Raw genomic sequence first — 21,569 nt, 5'->3', positions numbered from 1 at the left:
GCCATCATTGTGAACAACTGGTTTGTATATAGATTATGGAGGATTGCTCGGATGTATGTAGATGGATGCTTCATTTTTTAACATCTGATTTTAAATTTAATAAAACTTACCTTTATCTGAAAAAGATTATATTAACTTTATTAAACCTAGCTATGTATAAGTAAATAATATCTAGCTTAGTTGGCGAAATTGAGACCACATAACTATGTATGAAGTCGAAGTCTATCAATGTGTCGGTGTTGGTCAACTTTAATAACAGATATAGATATCCCGCAAATCCAAATTAAAAGCTTCAAATTCACAAATTTTTAAAGAAAATATAATATGAGGGTGAACAACAATTTATCCCCTGTGATATTGAAAATGAGCACATTACCCCCCTATAAAAAAATGTAGCAATTTATCCCCTTATACTTTATAAAATGAAATTGCTTCATTTTAAAAATCATAGGGGGGGTAAATTGTTGTATTTTGAAAAATACAGGGAGGTAAATTACTATTTATTTTTTCATAAGGGGGTAAGTTGCTCATTTACAATATCTCAAGGGGGTTGCTTGTATTTTTTCCTATAATATGATAATATATGATGAAAACTAAAGTTCTTTTTTTTAATTAAATTTAGATAAGAGGAAGAAAATAGAGATTGGCACTTAATATTTTATTACTAATATTGCAGTAAATGTTTTCTTAATAAACATAAATACTAATTTTTTTATTAATTTTGTGCAGGTGAGAATGAGATCAACACAAAATATTGCAAACAAGAGATTTTCATGGAAGCTGCAAATTGTACTCCACAAACATGTCCTGCAGCCTGCAAAAAGCTAAGATTAGGGGAATTTTTGTCTAATTGAGTGATACATGTGAGTGTGTATATCATTTTTAGCCATTCTCGACATATCTTCTGTTGAAGGAAACTTTTGGTCAAATACGTCGTAACGCTCAAATATATTGGAAATATAACCAAAATAAGTCGGAGAACTTATTCAGAATAATATAAATTTCTCTCCCTCCTACTTGAAGTCTTGAGCTATCTCATCTTTTGTTTTCGTTTTTTTCTCTACAATTAGTAGTTCAAACAAAATTTGTTACATCAGTTGTTACTGTCTGCGTATGTGAATAAAACCCAGTAATCAAAATCGACAAACTTATAATATATAGATCATGTTGTTTAGAATGTAAAAAACATACAATATCAATTATTAATATTCTACATTTATACCCTGAGAAATCATAAAAAGACATTGGAACAAAAAAGAGAAAAAAATATCAAGATCGTGCTCAATCATCCCTCGATTATTTCATCCGACTCCTATAAACAAGAAATTTATGTAGATCAAATGAAGTAACTTTGTAAAACGCCACCTAAACTTTGTAAAGCCCAACAAGACATGAAGTCCAAGAAGTGAGACAGATCCCATTAGCACATAAAAGTAAGAAGGGTCTACTTGTGGGCTTGGAGGAGGTCCAACCTGCAAGAGATACCTTGGAAGCCCAAATAGGATGAAGAAAGCTCCAAGAAGACTTGTGAAGGCCCCAGGAAAAAGGAAAATATGCGGAAGCCTAGTAACGGCAATCCCCCTGCCACAAAAGATATACGAGAATTCATATTGCGGCTTGGACTATGGGGTAGACTCGTCATATGTGATCGATTTGTGTTCCTACATTAGGAAAACTCATGTTCCTTGTGCATTAATACCAACAGTTCGGATGAACACTTTTTTTTTTTTAGCGTCGCTTCAGCAACTACGTTTAATCTCACATCTGGCAATGATTTGGCATCAGCCGAAGTATGTCCATCCTCCACAGCACGGTTAAGTGGCTTAAGAAAGAAAAGACTGGCTCCTCTGTGCAGAACAAAGCGTGACACCACTCTTTGGCATGCACGGTCTACAACCTTTGGAGGTACCGAAACGAAGTCATTTTTTAAGGCGCAACATCTTGTCTTGGGGGTCTTATCGTTTCTATCAAGATCACAGTGTATAGGCTTCTTTTGACACTTTTCCCACACAATCTAATTGTACCTTAATCCACAACGTGCATTTTTTGTATCTCTCCGAATATGTTCGGTGTACACTGTAAATATTTTTAGATGAATGAAAACTTACATTCACCAAAAAATAAAGAATTCATGGCCAAATCAATCGTCTACTAAGAAAGCAAAAGACTTTATCTGAAGAAAAGAGTGCTACTCGCGCAGGGGATAAGTCCCCTAACAACCAAGAATGGAACCCGAAGGAAAAATAAAATTACCCCTGAACAGTTGGAGTCTATCTCCTAGCAGCCTCTTTTTCGAGTTCTTAGTGGATCGGACTCTCTCACTTGGCAGGGGGCAAGGGACTATATAAAAAGTCATCTCCCCCATTAAAGTATAATACTTCTTTTTAATACTCACAAGCATAGCAACGCTGTTGTACAAATTATGTGACACTAAATTATTACTCTAAATCTCGTTTTTTCAAATCTAATTTTAATTTTTATAATCGTATACTAATTTAAATATCAAAATACTAACATGTTTTTTTATAAATTCCATTTTCGAGACTTGTGAAAAGTTAGACCCGGAATTTCAAATTGAACATATTCAATCGATCAACGTTTTGCTCGTATCACTGCAAAAACTCACTTAACTAATTAAAAAAAAAAGGGCCACCAGTGCCTAAATATAAATAGGATGAAATAATCGCCTAAGTTTTTCCTAATAATAATATCTGAACGCCACGTCGCCGATAGCCATCTTCGGTTTCATCGACACGAAGAAGAAAACCTTTTCACCTCTCTTTCCTTCTCAACTTTGATTTCCTCACACACACACACTCCATTTTCTCTGAAATCTCTGCAGAATGACAGCTCTATCCAATTCTTTTGTGATTTCCCAATGCCCTTCCCTCCATTTCTCATCCGGTAAATCTCTGATCCAAAATTTGTTGTTTTTCTCATTGTTGATTGGTTCTAATATAACCGATTAAACGACGTATTTTCAGGAATCCAAACCTTCAGGTTCTGGGTTCCTGTGACCTTTGTTTTTTTGTTATATAGGCATTTGACTAAATTGGGATTACAAGTGTTTGATGTGGTTGGATGATTAAGAGGCTTAAGAATGTTTTTGGTTCAGACTAATTAAGTGGTGCTCCCAGCTAGCTAGTTTGCTTTAGGTGTTTTTCTGATTCCGATTGTATTATTTCGCGGGTTTTATTGATTGGCTTTTCTTTTCCCATGTTGTAATTTGTAAACTGGTTGTGGACTAGAAACTCAATTATTGTTGCGAAATTAACTTATGCCTTATTTATACATGATATCTTCGTTGGAATGGGATAGAGCCATAGTGGAAGAGGTATGAAGAGGGTAGTATTTGAACAAATGTAACACAGCTTATTCTAAGAATGATGTTTGAAATAAGTTGAAAACCGACTGTTGAATGAAGATAACTTAAGATGCTATTACTTTCTGAAATTCTTTGACTGGTGGCCAAGAATTAACTAAAGCTAGTTAGTGGAGTTGGATACATTTTGGCCTTAGTTTTTAAGATCTATGGAGTGTACTGGGTCTGGATTATTCTTCTTGTGGGAGAAGCTCGTAAATAAGATGTTTTATGAGAAGCTCGTAGATAAGAAGTTTTATAAGCAGCTCTTCGATAATACGAGTGATCCATAGAGTAGCTGCAAGGCATCTATTTGTTACTTTAGAATATATTTGGCCCTGTGAGCCCATTCATGTGTTTTGCTATGTGGTCGCTTGTTCTTTCTGTTATTGTTTTGTTGTCTGAAGGAATCAAAGGGAAAGGTTTAGTTCTCATCCATCGATTAAATGTGAATGTGCGTTTGTGGTTCTTGTGTTTGCCTATTTCAATGTGTGGATGGAATTGCACCTTCGGGGAGGGGGTGATTTCAGTAAATCGCTTCCAACATTGGGGTTTCTGTGTGTTTCTGATGTTGAACTGCATAAAGGTCTTCATCAATTCTGGAGGTTCGGAAAGGTTGCTTTGCTCTCCTGCAGACATTTCAAATTTTCATGAACCAAAAGCTCAAATTCATTATCATTTTGGACTATCTTGGAAATATGACAACTACACGTTGCTAAAGGGTTTCAAAAATGCTTTGATTTGGACATAGATCAGGAAAATGTAGTATGCATTTTCAGAGAGCATCTGGCAGTATCATAAAGTTGTGGAAAAAGTTTATTCTATTTTGAATTGATTAAATTTCTCTGTAACAAGACATCTAATATCTTCACATTGCACTACTCTATCTTTCATGTTAATTTGTTACGATTGAATGAAGCTGAAACTAGCATATTATTCTGACTATGTTGAGCACTCATTTGTTGCAAACCTTCCTGCTAATGCCTCTCCAAGACACTCCCATTCTTTGTCAAGTATGGCTTCTTGAGAAGATAAAGAATTCTTTCACATTTGTATGTTGACGGTTGTAAAATCTTGTCACCTAAGTGATCCAACCATTTAACTACTATTATCAAATAATTTACGTTGATGCTGCTCCAGCACTTCATAAAAAATGAAATTTATTTCTAACAAGTATGGTTCAATTTGTTCGTTGTGCTATGTTTTTATGAGAAATCTGCAGACCGATGTGTATGGCCCACGAACTTGGCGTTTGCTTTTAACTGCAAAAGGAAATCATCCACCCAAAGAAAGGGACTCGTTGTTCAAGCAAGTTATAGGTATTGCCTTCACATAGATATGAGTAGGTGCATGAAAAAAAAAAAATTCCCCCTCTTTCATCATTTTGAGTTGGACTCTGTCTCCCTTTTCTTTTCACAAATTACTTTAGACTGCTTTTCAAGAAAATAAATAAATGAGCTATAAGTCATAGTTAGTGCATATATGTTAACAGTAATTGCAATTTGTCCTATAGTTGAATTATATATATATTATTCAATCTTTCAAATTACTTATGCAACATGGTTAAGCTCTCTTCTTTATTATATTTAATTATTTAATTATACCATAGAGTTTTATTAATGCAGTGGACCCAAGAGCATGAATATTGTAAATACAACTTCACACTTTATGAGTCCTCGTCAATGAATAATGAAGGGTTTCATTGAACTCTTTGTAGATGAGTATGGAATGGCACTGGGGCTAAATGAAAACAAAGTTAGTTATGAAGCAATGTTGTGGCCTTCTATCATATCATTTTAATGCATGTCAAGAGAAATTATGTAAATATCTCATGGCATTATGTATTTGATGCAGTGACAGTGGAAGACCAAGCAGCGCTAGCATCTTTGTTGGCGGCTTTATTCTAGGAGGACTGATAGTCGGGACACTTGGTTGCGTATATGCACCTCAGGTAGTATTAATCAACCAGTACTAAGTAAATTTGTTCGTTCTCTCTGTTCCATGTATGTTCGTCTTAGTCTTTGTAATCGTGATTTCTTGTTGCATTACTTTGCATTGTGAACAACTCATGCTTGCCGTACTGCTTTTGAATGTAGATGCTAATATAGATAATGTATCGACATTTGACTGGTTTCATTTTTCTCACAGATCAGCAAAGCTTTAGCTGATACCGACAAAAAGGATTTGATGAAAAAGCTGCCCAAGTTTATCTACGATGAAGAAAAAGCTCTAGAGGTAAGCATCTTCCTTATTTTTGACATGAAACCCTCTATAATCTCCTTATTCTAGTTGAAGTTCTTAGTCAAATTTCGAGGGTCTTTTTGTGTAACAATGCTTGCAAAATTAGTTGATTCCTTGTTACTGAATTGTTAACTAATCAAGAATTCAGCTAAATTTAAGATCCTTGTAATTCATCAATATGGTCGCAGAAGAACATCTACTTTTTGGATGAATGAAGTTTTCCCATCTGATGCATCACTAATGTGTAGTTCACCAGCTACTAATTTCTTTCCGTTGTATCAAGTATTTACTTCTTCCGGAACATGTTAAAGTCTTGTAATTATATATACATAAAAAATCTTGCAAAGATTGCTAAAGCTGCCCCATCCGATAAGGAAAAAGAAATCTAAAGCTATCGATGTTCTTCTTCACGTTCGACTGAATCAATTGGTAAACGCGAACAAATTTTGCATGATTAATGTAAAATCAATTCTTTTCGAGGCCCGTGTGTATTCTCCCCCATTCTAACTCTTCTGTGTTCCGTCGCTATGAGCAGAAGCAGCGCAAGAAATTGGCTGAGAAGATTGACCAACTCAATGCTGCTATAGATAATGTGTCCAGTCAGTTGCGATCAGAAGACCCCCCAAGCGAAGGAGCAGTTAGCGCAGACGACATTGAAGCTGTTGTCTAGACTGTGTTTGTCATTTACAACTGGACCTCTTATGTACTTGTTGCATAATTCCGATGAAAACTATCCTCTGAGAATGCCATTTTCTCTGAGACCTTAATTGTCTATGATCTGAGAATTTTAACTTCTTTTCACTAGTTTCTTCTCATTGGTTAATTGTCGGTCAATGCTGAAGTTTGTAGATTGAAGACGGATAAGTAGTAAGTTGGTAAACTTGAGATGTTTTTGCATATAAGTGGCTCTTCTATAACTCTGCCTGTTGCACAAGCATAGGAATATGCTCTAGTGATCTGTTGCTTTTCTTCTTCCTGTACATGCTACTCATTCTTGTTTCCTGGCTGAAGATTTGTTGGTAGTTTGTAGTAGTTATGAATCCTTGCATAAATTCCTATGATGGATTGTACCTCGTATCAGGACAGTATTAAGGTAGAAGGAAACGGCGAATCGGCCCCAACCAACCAATGTTCATAGGAGTGAAAATTTTGCCTTAGCCCCATAAGCACACAAAATTTGTATTCAACAAATTTAGTTTGGGTATGGATATGGATATGTACAATTCCCAATCAGGTTTTCAAAATTCCGACAGCGAGTTGGACAGAGATGTCGGTTTTGATGGGTTGCGGCAAATCAGTAAATCGGTTGGCATAGTTGAGGGGGTGTAATTCCAGGCTAGCCCAACACCATCTCAACAGGTGGGATTAACAATCCAACAATTGATTTTTTTTTAATTAATTTGAAAAGGGGTGGGAGGACGTCCCTTGGCATGCACATATATATATCCATAGACAAACAGAAGGTTAAATTCTATTACCAAAAGACGCGACTCCTCCAACAGCTAATTACGCCTCCCCAAACACTATATATACAAACCCAAACCCAAACCCAAATACACATCAAATTTCTCATCATCAATACATACGATATGGCAAGAAATGGGGTACTTATTGTGGCGGCACTTCTGGTGGCTGTGGCGGTCGCGGCGGATAGAAGCGGGAAGGGGCATTGCATGACGGAGTGCTACGTGGAGTGCATGCAGATCAAGATTTTCACGGAGGGGGAGTGCAAGAGAGAGTGCATTGTTTCTTGTGCAAGGCATGTTCTCAGAACGACGTCGTATGAGGATGGTCATGATGCCCAATTCTTCCCTTCCTGGCTCTGAATCTGATTTCTTTTTCTTATTTATTTTTATTTTTTGTTGTACTGAATGATAAATAAGTAATTTTAATTGTATTCTTATTTTTTTAAATCAACTCCAAACTCCCGAAAATGGTTTTGAAAAATTATTATTAATCAATGAAGCATCTCATAATTACTTATTGCAATTTCAATTTTTTATTGGATCTAATTAGGCAAACATAATTTAAATTAATTGTTTTGAGAAACAAAAATTTACATAAATATCTCTTGTAGAAAATAACATTGACACCGAGGTTTCGAAATGGATGCAAATATTTGTATAATTATAACTATAGAATAAAACCTCATTAGTTTTCAATAGTATCTCATCCATGAGGAGACTAGGAACCAGTGTACAGTCACGTTGCCGAAACTTTAAAAATACTTGTGGAGAGTATCAAGTGTTTCTCAAAACTCGTAAACTATCAACATAAAATTCACTCTCAAATGTACCAAACGAAGAAAACTAATGACCCTTTAAATAGTTGTAAGAATTTGACCGATCTGATTAAAATTCATAATATTGTAATAAATTCAATTATAAATAGAGGCACATAAGTATAAAACATTGGGCGTGAAGTAATTATATGATAAGTACAATACATTTATTATGTAATTAGTGCACAGTTTAAGAAAAATAATTTATAAATGTATCACACTTATTCTATAATTGATTTAATTCGAAATAAATTTAATTTAGATAAGAATTTTTTGTTTGTATGGCAAGCTCTCATTGGCCATACTCTTGGATAACCCCGAAGGCGCTTTCTCTCCCGTGCGCTCCTCTGCATTTTGCTCCGGTGACATCGAAAATCGCGTTCGTTTTGGATGAAGGTGTTTCGGAATTGAAAAGCTGTTTCCTTAGGATGCAAGCACACCCTGTACCCATAAAGCTGTGTTTGGCACGAGTGATGAGTTTGTCCTGTCTCACAAACTCATAACCATTACCTTTTAAGCAAAGTATTTTTCATTTTTTTGCAAAATGGACTTTTTGTAATGTGATGATGGTAGTATTATTTAAACAAAATAAATAAAATTCATATTGATCGGTGCCCGTTGCACAAGGTGTATCTCATTATTATGTGAGATTTTGTCCGCTTTGATTCACATATTTGTTTTGAAAAAAGCATTTTGCTAGAGAGAATAGGTTTTGGAACTTATAAGTCACTTAAAATTCTCAAATACAATCAATATGGGACACTTACTCACATCATATATATTTTATTTATTTATTTTTAGAAAATATTTTATTTATTTGTTAACCCCACCACCTTTATTTCGATGCGTAAATCCTACCACATCATTAATAATAAAATTATTATTATATATGATGTTTTTTGAAATTTGAGAAATTAGAAAAAGTCATGTATAACTAAATATTTATCATTCTCATTCTCATTTTTTTTTAATTTAAAAAATAGAATTTTATTTTATTTCAAAATTTATCTTCATTAAAATAATATGAGACACTATTTTTTAAAATAATATGTAATCACAAAAACTTATATGTTTACAACTTCCACCTAAATATTGCGTGGGGTCAATTTTTGGAAGGAAAAAAAAATATTTATATTTTAAGAAATATATATATTTTTTTTCATAGAATTGGAAAAAGAACTGAACTGTTCAAAATCGACTCCAGTTCCATTAATAAAAGTCACTCAATTCTCATAAATCACAAACTTAGACAGTGTTTATAATTTTTTTAAATATATTATAAAATATTTAGAAAATATAAAATAAGAGATTAGGTACTTTATAAACTCTTCTTCAAAAAATTTATGAATTAATTATAAAATTTGTCATTAGTAATATTTTGAAAGACCCGTCATCTTATTTTATCTAAATACTTAAAAAAACTTATATTTTTTAAATAAAATTTAATATCTTATTAATCGTGTACTTGAAATTATCTTAATAACTGTCGTATTAAATTCAAACACACACATTCCCAACAGTTCATCAAAATCCACATATTTACTTGTTTGTTTTCATTTTCAATTTTATACCGTGTTTGATTGCGCCTGTATTTGAGGAATTTGATAATAAATTTAAAAAAAAATCATTATATATATATATATATATATTGCATAAACTCAATACAAAAATGAAAATTCACTTGAAAATACTTGAAAATTGATAATGCAAACAAGACCGTGCCAAACACACCCTAATGGAAAACACTGTACCCTGCGACGCCTCTGCAATTTATGAGAAATCCTAAATAAAAGTCTGGAATACGGAGATTTAGCTCATTTGTCTTCCTTCCTCCTTATGAATCGAAAACCCCACAAAGGAAAAAGGGAAAAATCTTATAATTACACTACAGTTAATCGCTTGTTTCCAAGATTCATGATTATTTATTAACATCAATTAACATCTCCGAGAAATGAGAGGATTATTGATCCCTCTGTTGTTCTTTCTCATCTTGATATTAGCTGTAGTGTTTGGGGCTCCATCCAGCTCAAATAGCGCCGACCCGGATCCGGGCCCCGAAAATCCGCCATTGTCATTGACACGGTAAGTAATATCAGGCTTAATTAGGGTTTATGTAGTTTTAATTGTTAACTGGTTGGATTTCTGGGGTTTTGAAAAGCTTTGGGGTCGATTGTTTGTGGGGTTTCGGTGAATTGGTTTGCTTTTGTTAATATTTTTGTGAAAGATTTCATTTTGAGGAAAGAATCGTGAAAATGGAAAAAATGATACGGTTTTTGGCTGGATCGGCTGTTGGCTGGAAAGCTATCTCTTCATAGTTTAGAACTAGAATTAATACAGATTATCGTTTAAATTTGTGAACCGTCGGCATTTTGTAGGTCTCTAAGTGATTTTGTGCTGGATAAGTTAAGAAATGAATCATGATTGGTCATTTGAAGAGCTTAGGGTCTTGAGATGGGTTCACTGATTTGTTTATATTTATAGGAGAAATTTGATTTTTAGGTAAAAGAATCATGAAAATTAAACAAGTGTTGTCTTCTTATTGCTGAATCAGTTCTTGGGCCTTGATGTGGTGTGTTGGTGATTCTCTGCTGCTATACATTAAGAAATGGAGTCCTGCTTGAACATTGGGGAAAAAAGATCACTATCTTGCGCTGCAAACTGAGTATGTGTTGAAATATTGATGTCCCTTGGCAATTAGGACTTTCTGATTTTAGTTATGCTAAACTTAGACCGAGCAGAGGAAAGCCGATTTAATCATTGATGAGAAACTGTTAAGTTATTGACTAGGAAACAGAACTTTAGTAGTAGATCCAAGAAAAATAGAATTATGTAAAGTATGTGGAGATTTCCACGAGTGGTCTGAACTTTTATGTTTCAATCTCTTTACTTATGTGGGGCTGGATAAGGGGGTTATGTGGGTTTGGGGGGAGGAGGATTGTCTTCTGGAGTGCTGGGATAAATTCTTTACTTCGTTTAGTTGCAATTCTTTTTGCTGTTGCGGAAAAATTAGTTCATTCAGTTCCTAGATGTATTGTAATCACGTATTCTCTTCATTTACATATACTTAATGTTCATTTTCATTGATTGCTATTTTATGGGTGGCTTAAACTCAGTAAACATGATACAGCAATAGTGGCTGCTCCAGATGGAACAGTGTATTTGGTGGAGATTGGCTCAGGAAAAGTCCTCTGGTCTTTCTCATCCGGACCGTCAATTTATTCCTCATATCAACAAGTCCCTAATGGTGACGGTGAAAAGCTCAATGCCTCTGCTGATGGCGATAACTTTTATATAGATTGCGGAGAAGACTGGGAACTCTACATGCACGGAACTGGCCTAACAAAAGTGGTATGATCTGAGATCAGAGTTTGTACTGTTACATGCAGATATCCTCTGGTATATGCTTCTCTGAAGTGACTTTAATACCCTGCCTAGTTACCCTTTCAACTTGTCAAGTTCAACTTATCTTCCCTTTACAGCTTTTCCTTGTAATATGTTCTTTTTACGACAAACATGTGAATGTGTTATTCTAGACTGTATACTTCGATTTTAGTGCCGCACACGTGTCCTAAATAAAAGTCTTCCCACTTCTTTGTATTTCACACTGATTTCCGAAATTCATGTTTTCATTTCAGAAGCTCCCGCTAACTGCTGAAGAATTTGTAAAGCGGACTCCATTTGTATCAGCTGGTGGTGGGGTTATGTTAGGATCAAAGAAAAGTGCTGTATTCCTTGTTGATGCTAAAACTGGAAAGGTTGTCCGAACTTTTAGATCTGATAACCTTCAGTCAGTTGGAGAGCAGGGTGATGAAGAAAATTCTAGTTTAACTAGGACCGACATCAAACAATGGCTACCTCCTACTCCTATGGATACAGAGGCTGTCGAGAAACCACTCTATGTTACAAGAACTGACTACGCTTTGAAGTATACCAGCGTGAAGACAGGAAAAGTTTTATGGTATCTAATGTTTGCTGATATTGAAGCTTCCTTTCAGTGTGATGGGATTGAAAATTTTTTGGGTGGATTTCCACTCAATAACAGGTTTCAACCAGGACAAGATCTTGATATGAAGTTGCCGATGCATTGTCAGAAAAGACCTGTTGTCTACCGCATCCGTGATCGTAGTTCTTTGGAACCTCTTCTTATAGCTAATGGGCTGCAAGATGCTCTTGCGGGAAGCCAATTTCTCTCTTTGCCTGCTTCTGATCAACATGCTGTAGAGCCCCTGTACAACTTATTATCTCCTCTCAACAGCGATGGGAAAGAAATAATACTCGCTCTTCCCACATCTGATCATGTGGAATCTACTATTAGGAGTCTTCCTGGCAATGCTGCTCCTCAGATCAGTAGCCATGTGGAATCTGATAGTCTAAAACCTCATTTCTGGCTCTCTGTGCTATGTTCCGCCTTGGTGCCAATAACCATGGCTTTTATTTTCTGTGTTAGAGGTGCAGTTGCTAGGCGACAGGTTAAGTTATACAAGCATTCTGAAGACACCAAATTGCAGAATATAACACCGAAAAGGAGAAAAGGTCGAAAATCAGTAGTAAATAAACATAGTATTGTTGTTCGGAAAAGTCACGAGGATTATTCTCAAAATGACGCGGTTAGAGTCTCAGAGGGAACTAGAGATGCTGAGACAACTTTCAGATTGTTGCCACTGAACCCTTCTGATGGAATTATCAATTGTACAGAAGGGCGCAAGATTGGCAAGCTGATAGTCACTAACAAAGAAATCGCAAAAGGAAGCAACGGAACAATTGTACTTGAAGGAAATTATGATGGCCGTTCGGTGGCTGTCAAACGTCTAGTCCGGACCCATCATAATGTAGCTGTGAAAGAGATCCAAAATCTTATTGCATCTGATCAGCATCCAAACATTGTCCGATGGTATGGAGTGGAATATGATCAGGATTTTATCTATCTCTGTCTGGAGCGCTGTACTTGTAGCTTACACGAGTTGATCTCATTCTGCACTTCTCAGAATCTAATACATACCAGGGACCATGATCAAGAATCTCCCACTCTCATTCATTTTAATATGCAATTATTGACGACTCTTGGAAGTAACAAGGAGCTTGACTTGTGGAAGGTTAATGGATATCCGTCTGCATTGTTGTTAAAATTAATGAGGTATGCTCGAGTTCAATATCCTTAATTATTAAACCTTTCCTCTAACAAGGTCCATGTGTGATTGTTTTTTTCCCATGCTGCTTTCCATCAACCTATTACCTTTTGAAGTATATTACTCAATATGGAAAGCCATATCTGGTGCTGCTGTGTGGTGTTGTGATTTAAATGACAGAAAAGATTCTTATGCACTTAAGGTAGGCACCATGAGTTAGTCAGTCCTTCTGGGATTGAACAGAAATCAGAATGGAAGTAAACAGTAAACGTTAATATTGTTCTACGTTATGATAGGAGACATGAAAGGAAGATACAGACACATTGGTTCTAATCTCCCTTGTGATGGTAATAGCATTTGGCATTAGATTAATTATGCATATTTTTTACACGCTCTTTGATGGCAGTCCATGATTGATTACATTAGTTTCACTATTCGTAAAAGGATGTTCTTGACTTGCTAGCTTTCAGCATTTATATCTGACCTGCCAATTTGTATTCCCATCCTCTCTTTTATCAACCCATGAAATAGTTAGCTGAAGGAATTCGAATATCTTACACTATTTTGTCAACTGCAGGGACATCGTATGCGGACTTGCCCATCTGCATGAACTGGGAATTATACATCGTGACTTAAAGCCTCAAAACGTTCTTGTAATTACAGATCGAACAATATCTGCAAAGATTTCAGATATGGGTATCAGCAAGCACTTAGATGGGGATATGTCATCGTTAACCAAGCATGCTACTGGTGAGTGGTATTCGCGATTTCAGCTTTCCTCTTCAAGTAAAAAACACACTATTCCCATATGGAACATGGATGACTGATTTCATTTTCCCAATTCCTTTTATGTATGAGTAGGATCTGGTAGCTCAGGGTGGCAAGCCCCAGAACAATTGCGTAACGAACGGCAAACACGTGCTGTGGATTTATTCAGTTTAGGCTGCATTCTCTTTTTCTGCATGACCGGAGGCAAACACCCGTTTGGCGAAAGTCTCGAACGTGATGTGAACATTGTTAATGACCGGAAAGACCTCTTCTTAATAGATAATATCCCGGAAGCCACGCATCTCGTCTCTCGACTTCTAGACCCCAACCCAGACTTGAGGTAATGACTTAAAGACACCTATGCCACAAGCATGATATTAATTTACTACATTTATTCGAAGCTGTTCTGTTTGTAACCATGTACACTTTCATTCCATAAGGTTTGGGCATATCACAGAAAAGCCTTCGGTTTTGAAAATTTTACTGCATTGTCTACCATCATGCTTTACACTACGGGCTCCTTCCTAAAAATCAGATACCTAGGGGCTCCACAGTTACCAGCGCCCTTTTTGAAAAAACGAGAGATATTTTTCTAATACTCAAACCTGAGGAGATGTCTGTGTCGGTATCCTTCTCCATAACTAAGCACACTTATCTCTGTTTTTATTTGTTTGTCATAGGCCAAAGGCAATAGAAGTTATACATCATCCTTTGTTTTGGGACTCCGAGATGCGGCTATCGTTCCTTCGAGATGCTAGCGATCGGGTCGAACTGGAGGACCGGGAGAACGGATCTCAGCTACTGGAGGCATTAGAAAATAGGGGAAGAGCTGCTCTAGGTGGCAAGTGGGATGAAAAGATGGATGTTGCGTTTATAAATGACATCGGCCGCTACAGACGTTACAAGTTTGACAGTGTACGTGATTTGTTACGCGTCATAAGAAATAAGTTGAATCATTACCGGGAACTCTCAAAAGAAATTCAAGCAATATTAGGTCCGCTTCCCGAAGGATTTTACTCTTATTTTTCAACCCGATTCCCTAAACTATTGATCGAGGTTTACCAAATATTTCTTAGCCATTGTGCAGAAGAAGAAATATTTCACAAGTACTTTAAAAGTACTAGGTTCTAACTTCGACTTTGTTATGTAAAAACCTTGTACCAAAATTGTACATGTATAAATTATACGTCATTCTACATGCAATATACTTGTGGATTGTTCATAATTCATTCCCTAAAGTTGTAGCATTTCATCGTATTCGTATATCCTATTACCTACCTCAATTATGATACTAACTTAATCACCGGAAAGTTGTCACAGGAACCACTCCAATGATCCTGATCAATTTTCTGTGGTTTCAGATTACGACCCGTATTCAATCTTGGGGCATAATTACTTGAATGGTCGGTATCAACTTAGGTGGTATGACATGAACCGGACATCCATAATCAACAAAAAGACCAGAAAACTGTCTGAATGCTAAAAAATAACTAATATGATGCTAAATGCCTCTTATGTATTATGTACAATTTCTTTCCCTCATCAAGATTGTAACAACTCCTCTTCTTCATATACAACACTTCTCATGGCGACAAGCCTGCATGAATTAACTAATAAGAATAATGAGGTAATAATAACTATAGATGAACTGAGTTCAACTCCTCGAGTTAAAGCTGTTATCAGAAGAAATTTGGGAACTTTTCCTCTTGGAATCCCTTTCCAGGTCGACTTCCCCGTTGTTTTCACTCAACATCTGCTCAAGCTTCCTTCGTTTTCTATCACTTCTAGATTGATCCTCCTTCTCGTCAATCAAAGACAGTAATGTATGAAGCCGTTTTGACCGTGAGCTACCTTGTCCGTCTATAACGTACTCTTCTGGGGCAGCTTTGCGGAACTTGTGCACAATCTGCAAGAAGTATATAAGGAGAGCAATGAAGCAAGCTATCCCACATAGGAGGTAGAGCCCCCAGAAGCTTTTCAGGTGAAGGCGGTCGGACTCCAGCTCAGTGTTGTCTGAACTGCAAGAGCTCGTTGTCAGCCACTTGTCATGAATGCGTTGCAGGTCTCCGTTCTCAGATAGTGTTAGAATCGCGGTCGACAAGTCGATGGCCAGAGGAGAATCTCGCGGGAATGCCTTGGATAAAGATGCAAGAAATTAGCAATAAGGAAATTTTAATTACGTAGCTCCAAGTATTCTATTTCAGCAATTGGTGTTTTTGTCTTATATTCCATTACGTATTTATGCGCCAGCAAGTATAAAATTTACATCGCCAGACGATCGAATTTTTATATATGTCACATGTATATGGAAATAAAATACAAGATAAACACCATTTTCAAGTAGAGGATCTGAACTGAAAAGAATATAAGTTAGAGTACAAGGGTTCAATCATCACAACATGAAGATTTTTGTGCACTAATTTTGGAAATTTTAATGAATGTGGTGTCCAACCACGAGCCAAGTCATTTAAGCAAGTAGATATGACATGATTTTGATGCAACCAAATCAATAATGAGCGACACGTACATGGAAACAATCCATGTATTTCAAGAAACATAAAATCCATTAAACTTAGAGATAGAGCCTCATGTATGTTACTTTGAGGGAGACTTATACTAACACCCTTTAGGTTAAGACATATTATCCTTACTTTTGAAGAAATGTTTTATATTCCATACAGTCGTGTTTTCCAGTACAAATTCTACCAGAAGTTGGGATGATGAAGGAAAAACCTATAATATAAAACATGACTATGACTGAGGGGTTTCACTTGTAGTATGCCCAAGCCTCAGGGGAGTTAAGTGTATTTATTCCTTACTTAAAACGTCATTAGCCACCAACCCAACCCCCGAGTTGTGCGACCTTCAATAGACAATTCCTTTCATACTTATATTTTCTAAAAATCCGCTATGCTCATTAAGCACAAACACCAATTAAAGCAAGTATAGTGCGAAGGACCATTAAATTCTGACGTCAAAGACCATCCTCTATCACTTACCACTTAGAACCAACCACCCACCTTAACCACAACATTAAACTATAAGGTTACATTTGGATCGATGGATTTGGAGTTATGGGTTTCAAAGCCTCTTTGTATTTGTTTGGATAATTCTAATTCAAAATATTTCAATTCCTAAACTCTAATTTTAAACTATGTTAGGGTGGAATATGGATTCTTTCTCCAAATCCTTCTTTCAAATCCAAACCCATCAATCCAAATATAGCCTAAAAGTCTTTTAATTGCTCATTATGTCAAGAACTCAAAAAAGTGATGGAGAAAGAATAGAAGATGTTACTCACAAAACCCCAGCCGCTTTTCGTGAATTCTTGACCAATAATCCTGAATCTGCACTGGCTTGCCAAGAAAAGTTCTATGTACGGGCGCTCATCGACCACTGCGGCAACACCTCCGTTGTGCGGTCCCTTTTGAAGTGCCGTGGCATATTCTTCAGGTGATCCAAGAGCTTTGAGCCTTGATTTCGATATACCAATTCCCTCAGTGAGATAATGTTCGGCAAAAGAGCCGACTTGATATCCAATAGGGTCATCGCCGTCTTTCAAGGTCTCAATTCCTTTGATAGGAGAATAGAGCTGTTGTACTGTGAGGATCGAGGTCAAACTCGCAGTATAACTTGAGTTAATTATCAGAACCACGAAGAGCCATAAGATCAGCACTAGACGTCCTAGAGTGCTAACAGTTGTCTCCCCTGCATTGACAGAAAGAAAATCAAGAATTCAAAAATTTTGTAATTATTAACACGTCATTCATTCAAAGTAGGAAATTGCTAAGAGAATAGGTCCGTCCACTCACTGTGAGCAAAGAATAGAGTTGAGAGACTGAACCTGCAGGCCGAAGAACCAAAACAATGTCAAAGGGCCAGTTTCATGATGTTAATGCACAAATTTCGATAGTGTACATTGTGATAACGGCAAGTCAAAGAAAGGAGCACAACGGAAATTCTCCAACAACAAATGTTTACTCGATGCATGATGTATCTACAGTTATCATAGAATATTACTCTGACAAGATCTAGAATCCTTTTCATTAGGAATTAACAAAAATTGTTAATCATTTATTTTCATCTTTGAGTTTTCAACATAACTCAGTTGATGAGGAAACATTTGAAAGGCTTTTAAACTCTAAACAAGAACACCCTAAACTTCCCTTATCTCCGCACTCTGTTTTTCCAACAAAAAGACTACTGCAATTACCATAGCTCAGCATTCTCAGTTCAACGACGTTACCAACTTTTTACTACAAAGACGACTTGATTTCAAGATTCAGGGGATAAATTAGAGCAGAAAAACTACCAGTTATCATAAAAATTTTCGATTTTGGAAGCTCACCATAAAATTGTTATCAGCTGCTTCTTTGGTGGTCCTCGGAACTCATCATTAATCCGATGCTCCAAAATCCACACGACTATCCCAATGAAGACGAAAAAGGCAGCAGTAACTCCCCACATTTGACGAGAGAACGGCCTGAGGAAAGCCCAAGCACCCGTATTCAACTTCCTAACTGGGGCCACCACCACAAGTCCTGATGCGGCATATGGCTGTGTAAAGTCCACAATTTTCGTTCGGTTTGTCACAATTGCAATGTCACCAACCACGCCATCAAAGATCTATCACAAGCAAGCATGAAAATTAGCTACCAGTTATATAAATAAAATTAATTCTCCAACTTCAGCTGTACATTCAATAGTAAGTTGCTGAATTAGTCCCATCACTATTGATTAATTTTCGTACTTACTCCTGTAGTTATCAAATTCACTAGCTCAGTATAACTTGGATTTTCACGGCCATTTCCATACGGGACGAACTGGTAGGGAACAGCATATGGCAGCAAGTTTACAGCAGCCGTGAATACATCTATGCAGAATCCTTTGAAATTATTAGTGCCCGCAATTTGTGACACAAATTCTCGGTAACTAACCCTACGAGGCACGCCAATCCTCAGTTGCTTTCCGTTATTTGGAAAAACCCAACCGCGAGGCGTTTTTATGGATTCCCCAGGCCAAATAACACTATTTAGTTGCTGATTTGCACTAGAACGGTTAGGCGGTTGGGAATATAGCGTCTCAGGTGCCACAGTTGACAGTCCAGAGTAGTTACACCAGTAGCCGACTCGATGAAGACCTGTTCCAATTATGTTTATGATTTCATATGCAGGTGAAGTTAGAGATTTATCAGGATTGAACTTGACAGGCCCTGTCAGACCAACAAATTCGGTCTGCAAAATATTCTTCAGAAGGAGAGGGCCTCCATCGAAAATGACCATTGCTTCAAGGTGAAGTTGACTGCTCCCTTCTAATGAATTCAACCTGGAATCATTAGAAAATGAAATCACCCCACCCTGATTGAAAAACGAATCAATAGCATGAGCAGTTAACCAGACAGTATCATAAGCATAGAGGCCATAGGTGCTTAGCCCCAAAGAACCACCAGTCAAGTTGTTCCATCTTGCCATGAAAGCTCTCTTCCTTTCTGAATCGGGAGTGTGTTGCCGCAAAACAAGAACTCCTTGCATAGTTTCGGTTAAAGTTTGTGCCCGTTGAGGGGAAGCAGAATCTAAAGCAGAAGAAAGCCAATCCGTGGCAATCCAGGCATAGCCATCATCCATCATTCCAAGATAGTGTGCCACGGAAAATACCATAAATCCAGCTCTTGGATAAGCATGCAAAACAATAACTCGAGACTCTGTTAGTGCAACTTTGACAAGAATATCCATGACGTCACTCCGACTGAGATCTCCTGGGGGAATCCCGGCTTTATAGGAAACTCGACAGCGTCTGGCTGCAAGTGCATCATCTAATGCAGATAACCCATTTCTCCCATAATCATCATCAAGGAAAATCACAATTACTTCTTTCCAACCATAATGTTCGACAATGTCAGCAACTGCAGTCATCTGGTGCAGATCGCTCTGTGTTGTCCTTATAAAATAAGGAAACTGAAGAGAAGAGAGAGTAGGGTCTGTGGCTGCAAATGACAGAAAAGGAGTCTTGAGCTCGTTTGCAACATGCAGTATAGTATGGGCAACCACAGAAGATTGTGGGCCTATGACGGCAACAACATCAGTCTCCATATATCGCAAAGCTGCAAACAATCAAATATCAGTCCAGCACTCCCTAAATGGAAACAAAAAAAATAAAACGAGCACTCATCAATTAAAATTTTTCAAGAACTCATACATGACAAAATAGAGCATAAGTCAACTAAGTTCTCCTCAATGTTTTTAGACATTTTAAATCAGAAGTATAACCTTCATATCCCAGGGACGTTAAAAGATCCTTACATTGATGCTCATGGGTGCAAAATGGAAGTCATACTAAAATGGGCTTCATCTTTTAACATTGTCAACAAGAAACAAAAATGTTGGAGCTTATAAGCTGAAAAAAAAACAGTCTTCCAAGATGTTTTAACTGAAAAAACCAGTCTTTTCTCACACTTTCTCATCAATACTTACTGAGATAATAAGTAAAAAGTTAAATGAAGTAAAAAAAAAAAAATACCTTCAACCAAGCCAAGAAAGCCGCTGCAATTGGAATTTCTGATATCCACATTAAGTTTGGTTCCTTGAAGGACACTTGAGTTGGAGTTCACATCTTTAACAGCCTCTTCAATTGCAATCTTGGCAACTTTCCCAATTGTCGAATCTAGAGTGAAAATAGCTCCGATGTTCACAACCGCCGGCCTAGAAGAAGCATTGGCGCTCAACCCATTCGAAAGCACTCCAAAGGAGAGCAACCATGATAGAAGAATCAAGAATACCCCCATCCTCAATATACATAGTCCATCAAATCTGGAAGACCAAAGAGCAATCAAATTCAGATTCACTGACACGAATTCTTACACAAGAGCTTCATGCGGTTGGAGAATAGACCCCAAACCTCTACATAAATACTAATACCAAACCACTATTTACCTACTATGAACTGCCAATCAAAGCAACATTACACATTTATGCACATAAAAGCTCTAGAAAAGGACATATCAAAACAGTACTCATCACCAGAAAGTGCTCCAAAACAACGCATTCTTTATGTCTCCCACTATTTACACAACAAAGTGAGCACCCTCAGACAGCAAGCAAGATTCAAAGCTAAAGGGACAATAAATAGAAAAGAAAAGGGGAAACATGCTCAAATAGCAGAAAGAATCAGATTCTGTCTGAGAACCAAACCTTAAAAATCCCAAGATTGGAACTTTGGTACAAAAATTTGCTTCACAGGAGCCATCTAATAAGCCTCAAATATTCTATCAGCAGAAGCACATCACCTTTCTTGGTGTTATAAAGAAGCAACACAGAGTTACCAGAGGATGAAAACCCACTGAGAGCAGCCAAAGATGAAAAACCCATCAAGTAAGAATACATAAAGCACACAATAATCATGTGGGTCTGGTGGGAACCCGATTTCTTGTGAAAAACTCACCTCAAGAAACAAACCAAAACAAGAACTGAAAGCTACTAGACAAGGGCCCCCCTTCATCTCTCTCTCTCTCCTGAGATTAATAAATCAAATAGTACTATATGTCATTGTTAAGTTAATTTATGGGCACAGGCTTCATTTTATTATTTTCTCTTAAAAGAAAAAGAAAGAAAAAATACCGTCTTCATATTCACGAGTGTAGTAAACAAACACAACTGCTATCTGCATCAATGGATTAAACAAAGGTTTTTGCGATGGGAAGTGGGATTCCAAAAGAATATTAAATTATAGTCAAGAGGGATCATAGATAAGTGGATGGGAAGTTCTTGAATTAATTGTTAAAGAAAGCAAAAAAATT

The 21,569-nt window shown here is 36.8% G+C and overlaps 3 protein-coding genes across 6 annotated transcripts; 2 read left to right on the top strand and 1 right to left on the bottom strand.

The window, feature by feature from the left end:
• Positions 1-2,696: 2,696 nt before the first annotated feature.
• LOC105178466 (uncharacterized) lies at positions 2,697-6,519 on the top strand. The gene is made up of 5 exons (XM_011101940.3): positions 2,697-2,904; positions 4,584-4,680; positions 5,216-5,312; positions 5,510-5,596; positions 6,138-6,519. The coding sequence occupies exons 1-5, from the start codon at positions 2,844-2,846 to the stop codon at positions 6,270-6,272; spliced, it is 477 nt and encodes a 158-aa protein (XP_011100242.1). The 5' UTR covers positions 2,697-2,843; the 3' UTR covers positions 6,273-6,519.
• Positions 6,520-9,668: 3,149 nt separating this feature from the next.
• Positions 9,669-15,006, top strand: LOC105178475 (serine/threonine-protein kinase/endoribonuclease IRE1b). Of its 3 annotated transcripts, none has more exons than XM_011101953.3 (6): positions 9,669-9,965; positions 10,997-11,231; positions 11,519-13,017; positions 13,587-13,759; positions 13,871-14,117; positions 14,458-15,006. In XM_011101953.3, exons 1-6 carry the CDS (start codon positions 9,835-9,837, stop codon positions 14,906-14,908), a joined length of 2,736 nt encoding a protein of 911 aa, XP_011100255.1. In that variant the 5' UTR covers positions 9,669-9,834; the 3' UTR covers positions 14,909-15,006. The 3 variants fall into 3 exon arrangements, with proteins under 3 accessions (XP_011100255.1, XP_020547506.1, XP_011100263.1); XM_020691847.2 differs by having other exon boundaries at positions 9,824-9,965; positions 11,011-11,231; XM_011101961.2 differs by lacking the exon at positions 9,669-9,965 and having other exon boundaries at positions 11,138-11,279.
• A 244-nt stretch (positions 15,007-15,250) lies between these two features.
• GLR3.3 (glutamate receptor 3.3) lies at positions 15,251-21,569 on the bottom strand. Of its 2 annotated transcripts, XM_011101979.3 has the most exons (9): positions 21,391-21,567; positions 21,215-21,284; positions 20,965-21,112; positions 20,294-20,583; positions 18,532-19,877; positions 18,126-18,403; positions 17,590-17,621; positions 17,079-17,485; positions 15,251-15,911 (listed from the first exon to the last, which is right to left on the bottom strand). In XM_011101979.3, the coding sequence occupies exons 4-9, from the start codon at positions 20,556-20,558 to the stop codon at positions 15,432-15,434; spliced, it is 2,808 nt and encodes a 935-aa protein (XP_011100281.1). In that variant the 5' UTR covers positions 20,559-20,583; positions 20,965-21,112; positions 21,215-21,284; positions 21,391-21,567; the 3' UTR covers positions 15,251-15,431. The 2 variants fall into 2 exon arrangements, with proteins under 2 accessions (XP_011100281.1, XP_011100289.1); XM_011101987.3 differs by lacking the exon at positions 20,965-21,112 and having other exon boundaries at positions 21,391-21,569.

The sequence above is a fragment of the Sesamum indicum genome, linkage group LG2 (assembly GCF_026168435.1).
Source record: "Sesamum indicum cultivar Baizhima isolate 11 linkage group LG2, ASM2616843v1, whole genome shotgun sequence".
Taxonomy (NCBI): Eukaryota; Viridiplantae; Streptophyta; class Magnoliopsida; order Lamiales; family Pedaliaceae; genus Sesamum; species Sesamum indicum.
The sequence above is the reverse complement of the archived record's forward strand: the minus strand, read 5'-3'. Positions and strand labels throughout refer to the sequence as shown.